The following is a 6,000-nucleotide window of genomic DNA, read 5'->3' as shown; positions in this document are numbered from 1 at the left end:
ACCTTGCGGTGGGATCCCAACGCAAAGGTGACATAAAATAGCATTGAGCGTTAGGCGTGCGACTACACACGGTTAATGCACAGCATGCCATGCGTTACTCCGACAGAACTCACTGCGCCCAGGGCCGGATTTGTGGGAAGGCCGGGAAAGCCCGTGCCTAGGGCGGAGCCAAGGAAGGGGCGGGTTGACGAGCAGTCCAACCTATGTCCAAACAGCTGCCGATACCATTTCTCACAAAAATGTAGCCCGTGCTTTGCTCTGCACACAGAAGATTGTGTGTGCAGCAGCAGCAGCTATAGAGAGGAACAGAGGGGCCGGGCAGCTTTGCTAATTTGAGTGTGACAGGAGCAGTGGCAGTATCGCTGCAGCCCTGCTTGCTGTCATTGTGTATAAGTCACACGTAAAGGCTGCCCCGCCCCCACTTCCTCCCCTCTGCTTGTGTGCCCGGGCCATGTGAAGCTCTCAACAGGAGTTCTGCGTTTAGCAGACAGGAATGTGTCACTCAGGAGTCTCAACTCCTCCGCCTCTTTTCCACATGGCTGTCTAAACCTGCAGGGATTGTACAGTTGCCGGTGCATCAGTCCTGGTCTTACATAAGGGCAGCACGAGTGATTCACTGGAGGAGGCACCCAGGATAGTGTAAGTTGAAGATGCACTGTGTTTTAAACAAGACCTTAAGCTAAAATAAAAAAACCACAAACAGGATTTACACATTCCTGGGGTTTCTTCTAGCCCCCACCCCCATAGAGTTCTTGCCGCTTAGTTCCTTAGGACTCCTGTTATATTGTTGTCACCCTTCTTACTTGCTACTGGGCACAATCACAGCTATGGCGCATGCAATATTCTGTGTGCACAGCACCTCCTCAATCATGCTCCCAGCACAGCAGCCACAGCAAGTAATGTGTTGTGCGTGTACGATTTGGAATATTTATGAAGTATGCTTGTGCATATGCTCTGGACCACGGTTGCCTTGCCGCTTGGAAGCATAATGGAGGAGATTGCATGCACCATAGCTGCAACTGAGATCAGTCGCAGCTTTTTAAGTATAGCTACAGCAGATGGAGAGGAATGTAAAAGAACTGAGGGGCCAGAAGCAGTATTATACAATATACAATACAATAACATTTCTATAGCGCTTTTCTCCCATAGGACTCAAAGCGCTTAGGCTCTCTCAGATTCAGTAATTAGTAGGATGAAGTATTCACACAACAAAAGTTATATTTCTGCAAATGCCAAACTGAACAGGTGGGTTTTCAGTCTGGATTTAAACACGTCCAGGGATGGAGCTGTCCTGATCTGTTAAGGTAAGGAGTTCCAAAACGTAGGGGCAGCATGACAGAAGGCTCTGTCTGTATTCCTCCCCCTGCAGCTAGAAGAAGCCCCAAGTATGTGTAAATCCTGTTTTTTATGCTTAGATCACATTTTTTGGAATTGTGCAGTGGTGTTTTTTTATTCTTTAAATCAGACTTGAGCTGTGCTTAAAATTACCCTGAGATGAATAATAATAATAGAGTTACACATACCCGGGGCTTCCTTCAACCCCCTCTGCACCGATTGCTCCCACGCCATCATCCTCCGCCTTCTTCTCCCGTTAGCAGCCCCATAACTTTGGCCATTCGGCTGGGAGCGTTCTGTGCCTGCGCAGTAGTACTGCTCAGACACAGAGTACTTCCAGCAATGGGGTGCCTGCAGTGCGTCCCCACTCGCCAAGCTATCAGGTCTGCTAACGGGAGAATTAGGAGGAAGATGGCATGGGAGCGATTGGTGCGGAGGGGGCTGAAGGAAGCCCCAGGTAAGTATAAAACGTATTATTATTCATCTCAGGATCACTTTAAAACTCTGCACTTTTACTCACCTGGGGCTTCTTTCAGCTCCCCGTAGTCTGTGAGGTCCCACAGCATTCTCTGGTCCCCCTCCATTCTCCCACTGGCAGCTCTGTAAGTTTAGCACTCCGACTGCACAGGCACGGTCCCATTCACGCAGCCTTCTCAAGTATGCCCCATCCCATCCTGGTCCTTTAACCCACACTGTGGCCCCCAGTTCTGGTACTCCCATCCCCCTAAAGCAGGAGTGGGAGAGGGGTCATTAGGATACCTGTAATGAGGTGATGTGCTCATCTGGCTACTCATACTACTTCCAGAGACTCTCTTCTTCCTTCCCTGTGTGTACAAGCACAACTGTACTAGGTATGTGCAAGTACATGCCCAGTAGCACAAAGCAGCTTGTGCAAAGAGGAACAGGCCATACACAAGTGGCTTTGTGCTACTGGACATGTACAGACCATACTCAAAGATGACCAGTACAATTGGGCTTGTACACAGAGGGAAGTGCAGCCTCGAGGAAGAAGAAGGTCCCGAGCAGTAGTGGTGGGGCCTGAATATCATCAGAGGGTCCCAGCACTAGAACAGTGGGCCCCAGGAGGATCTACTATGGTAAGTATCTAGTTTTTATTTTGCTTCAGGTTCACTTTTAAGAGAACCCGAGGTGGATTTCAAGAATCCTATTAGCACACAGAGGCTGGTTCTGCATATAATCATCAGCTTCTGTTACTATACCATCCCCCCCCCCACCCAAAGAATCTGCCGTGCTAGCGACACGCAGCTTGTCGATAACAGGCTGTTTACATGCAGACTGTCACTCTCCGACGCTTCCCGCCTCCTCTGTAGTGCCGCTCCCCACCTGCGTCCCTTACCTACAATCAGCTTACAGAGGCGGGGAGGGAAGGGATGCAGGCGGGGAGCGGCGCTATAGAGGAGGCGGGGGAGCGGCGAGGATTGATAGTCTGCATGTAATCAGCCTGCTAGCGACATGCTGCATGTCGCTAACATGGCGGTTTCTTTTCAGGGGGACAGCAGAGCGCAGGGGGGGGGGGGGGGGGGCAGTATAGTAACAGAGGCTGGTGATTATATGCAGACCCAGCCTCTGTGTGCTAAAAGGATTCTTAAAACCCACCCTAGGTTCTCTTTAAGGCTATATGTTTGGGGGAAAAGTGTGTGTAAGTTAAAGGATGGGGTTGGTTGAGATTGGTCAGGGGGCGGCTGGTGACAGTGGGCCTTGGGCGGTAAAAAGTAGAAATCCGGCCCTGACTGCACCACACTCAATGTGGAAGCACAATAGAAATATCATTGCATCGCATTACAATGCGATAATATTGTGTGCGGTGACAGAATGCAAAGGGCCCTCTGATTAAGGTAATCACTTGTCACACTCAGTATAAATATAGTACTGTATAAGCAGGGTGTAAAATATAAAATGACTTTCTGCACACATTTGTCTTCAGTATCTGGGAGAATGATTGGGTCATTTTTAAGATATCAAGATATAATCAAAACAAGCAAAAATATTTTTTCTAACTGCAGAATGGTGAAGACTGAAGAGAATACTCAATAAGCAGGTTAGCAGGTTAAAAGATCACAATGTTTCGAATCCTGAAAAAAAACAAAACAGGAAAAAAAATGTTATATACAGATTTAGTTTTTTTTTTTTTAAAGTAAAAAAAGAAAGCAACCCAACATACAGCAAAGCCGCCCTCTATTATAGACTAATCATGCTTTAAGTTCTTCCATTTAAAACAAAATTTTGGATATTATTCTTAGTTTCTGGTGAGCAAGCTCATTACATCCGTCATCCCTTGGACTTTTCTGGGCTGGCCAGGCCTGGATTTACCTCACAGCAGCCTATAGGCACAGATGTCCTGGCACCCTAGACTTCACCCTCCATGAACTTGCAAACCCTCGCTGAACCGCACCACTAGTGTCCTGGCTGTCCCAGCTGTCACTTCTCCCTTAGTTCCCTTGCTTGTCAAAGGTAGCTACAGGTGCCCCTTAGTATTAGGTAGCCAGAAGTACCCTCAGTATTAAGTATCTAAAGGTGCCCCCAAGTATTAGGTAGCTAGAGGTGCCCCCAAGTATTAGGTAGCTAAAGAAGCCCCCGACTGAAGGGAGTTCTGGTCCGTGGAAAGCCATGACCTGGGCGAGTGACCTCTCATTTACACTCCACTTGGAACTCTGCATAGGTAAGGCAGGAGGCAAGCACTTGGGGTGGGGAGTGAGCCGCCTTTCCATCATCAGGCGCATGTAGACACGTGCCTACAGTGCCTTATGGTAAATCCGGCCCTGGGGCTGGCACCACAGGTAGATAAGGAACGAGGCGCTCCACTTTAGACATTGATGCTAGTTTTTAAGGTTCTTGTAAACTTTATTTCAGATTGCACACAGTCAAAAGTGTAAAAATAGCCTGGGAGTTAGCTGAAATGTGTTCAATAGGACTTTTTGCATTGGTCCAGTTTGCTGATGAATAAGAGAGTAACCAAGCAGATCAGGGTGACCCAAACCACTAGGAATGTATAGGGGGATAAAAGAGGCCAAAAAGCCCTCTTACTAATAAGCAATGCTTGGTGAAATTTGCCTTCTTAAAACAGAAGGAAATGTGCAAAATCTCAGTTATAAGTGAATATTTGTGGTTACCCACAATGCTCCACTACTGAATATGTAAATTATCTATTTTCGCCCTTGTAAGCCAAGCAAGCATCCAGAACCGCTGGTGTATAGCAAGCCTATAGCTTTAAATATTACACAGCTACACCAACCCCACATGTAGACAGCCTGTTTTGGGCTTTTGGCCCCCATCAGTACATGGCAGGGATTAATATCGCTGTATGGGATAGGGCTTGGACCACTACAACAGAGTAACCAAGCAGTTTGCTGATGAATAAGAGAGTAACCAAGCAGCTCAGGGTGACCCAAACCACTAGGAATGTATAGGGGGGTAAAAGAGACCGAGAAAACCCTCCTACTAATAAGCAATGCTTGGTGAAATTTGCCTTCTTAAAACAGAAGGAAATTTGCAAAGTCTACAAACACTACAAACAGCAAATAGTCAAGTCAATCAAAAAGGTTCTTTATATACTGCACGTACCCCTTTCCAGCATTGAGCAGGTCAAATCCCTCATTGATGTTACTCAGTGGCAGTTTATTGCTCACCATGAAGTCAATATTGATTTTTTTGTCCATGTAATCATCTACTATCTTTGCAATTTCATCACCTTTCCAGCCTAGTTAAAAGAGAGGAACAAAAGAACAAACATTCAAAAGTTTATGAATTCTGGAGAGGAATGTGCTTAAGAAAAGTCTGGGACTACAGAATAAGCACATGGGCTGCAACAACATCAAACCGACTTGGCTTTAGTGATTGAAAAGTCTAAGGGATTAAGCAGTGTTCTAGCGCTGAACTTGTATACAAGAAAGCAGTCCGATACAAGAAGGGTATAATTCATTGGGTAAGAGTGACTTAACCTCCTGAGTGGTATGGACGAGCTCAGCTTTGATCCCCCCGATCGTGGCCCTTATACATACCTCCCCCCGGAACCTGCGATGGCGCAGCCTCTCCAATAACATCCAGGCGTTGCGGTCTATGGCTAAAAGTATTAGAGGCAGAGGATCAGCAGTGCAGCCAGGTAACTGGTATTGCTTAAAAGAAAATAAATATGGCAGCCTCTGCATACCTCTCGCTACAGTTGTCCTTTAAAAAAACTTTTTCTCATAAACATTCCTGTCCCCAGGGGCATAACTACAGGGGAGCAGCCCCTGCGACCTCAGGGGGACTTAGAGCTCTGTGAAGCCCCAACTACTAACCTCCCCTTCCTTTGAAACAGGGGACTGACTATACTTCAGATTAAATGTTGTTGTGGCTAGAGATGGCTCGAACCTCAAATTTTGGGTTTGCGGACTGCGGACGAGAACTTCCGTAAAAGTCTGCGAACTGTCGAACTCGGCGAACCACAATAGACCTTAATGGGCAGGCGAACTTTAAAAACTACAAACACTGTTTCTGGCCACAAAAGTGATGGAAAATATGTTTCAAGGAGTCTAACACCTGGAGGGGGGCATGGCGGAGTGGGATACATGCCTAAAATACCTGGGAAAATTACTGATTTGACGCAGAGTAGAGTTATAATCCCCAAAGGGCAGAAATCACATTGCATTGCTAAATTGGAGGCAT

General features: G+C 46.8%; 1 protein-coding gene and 1 long non-coding RNA gene across 3 annotated transcripts in view; one reads left to right on the top strand and one right to left on the bottom strand.

Moving 5' to 3' along the window:
• The first annotated feature begins 411 nt into the window (after positions 1-411).
• LOC137504106 (uncharacterized) overlaps positions 412-6,000 on the top strand; it is a 38,475-nt gene continuing 32,886 nt past the window's right edge. Inside the window, exon 1 of the long non-coding RNA XR_011019420.1 lies at positions 412-639. This is a non-coding gene — a long non-coding RNA (uncharacterized lncRNA). The remainder of the gene's footprint in view (positions 640-6,000) is intronic.
• LOC137504099 (NADP-dependent alcohol dehydrogenase-like) overlaps positions 2,926-6,000 on the bottom strand; it is a 47,961-nt gene continuing 44,886 nt past the window's right edge. The window contains exons 8-9 of one of the 2 annotated variants that reach the window (XM_068232091.1): positions 4,918-5,053; positions 2,926-3,428 (exon numbers count right to left, since the gene is read on the bottom strand). In XM_068232091.1, the coding sequence (XP_068088192.1) occupies positions 3,404-3,428; positions 4,918-5,053 (161 nt within the window). In that variant the 3' untranslated portion in view covers positions 2,926-3,403. Of the gene's footprint in view, positions 3,429-4,917; positions 5,054-6,000 lie in introns of those variants that run through there. The other variant, XR_011019417.1, reaches the window with a different exon arrangement.

The sequence above is a fragment of the Hyperolius riggenbachi genome, chromosome 1 (genome assembly GCF_040937935.1).
Source record: "Hyperolius riggenbachi isolate aHypRig1 chromosome 1, aHypRig1.pri, whole genome shotgun sequence".
NCBI classification, from domain to species: Eukaryota; Metazoa; Chordata; class Amphibia; order Anura; family Hyperoliidae; genus Hyperolius; species Hyperolius riggenbachi.
This window is presented reverse-complemented; position numbering and strand designations above follow the sequence as displayed.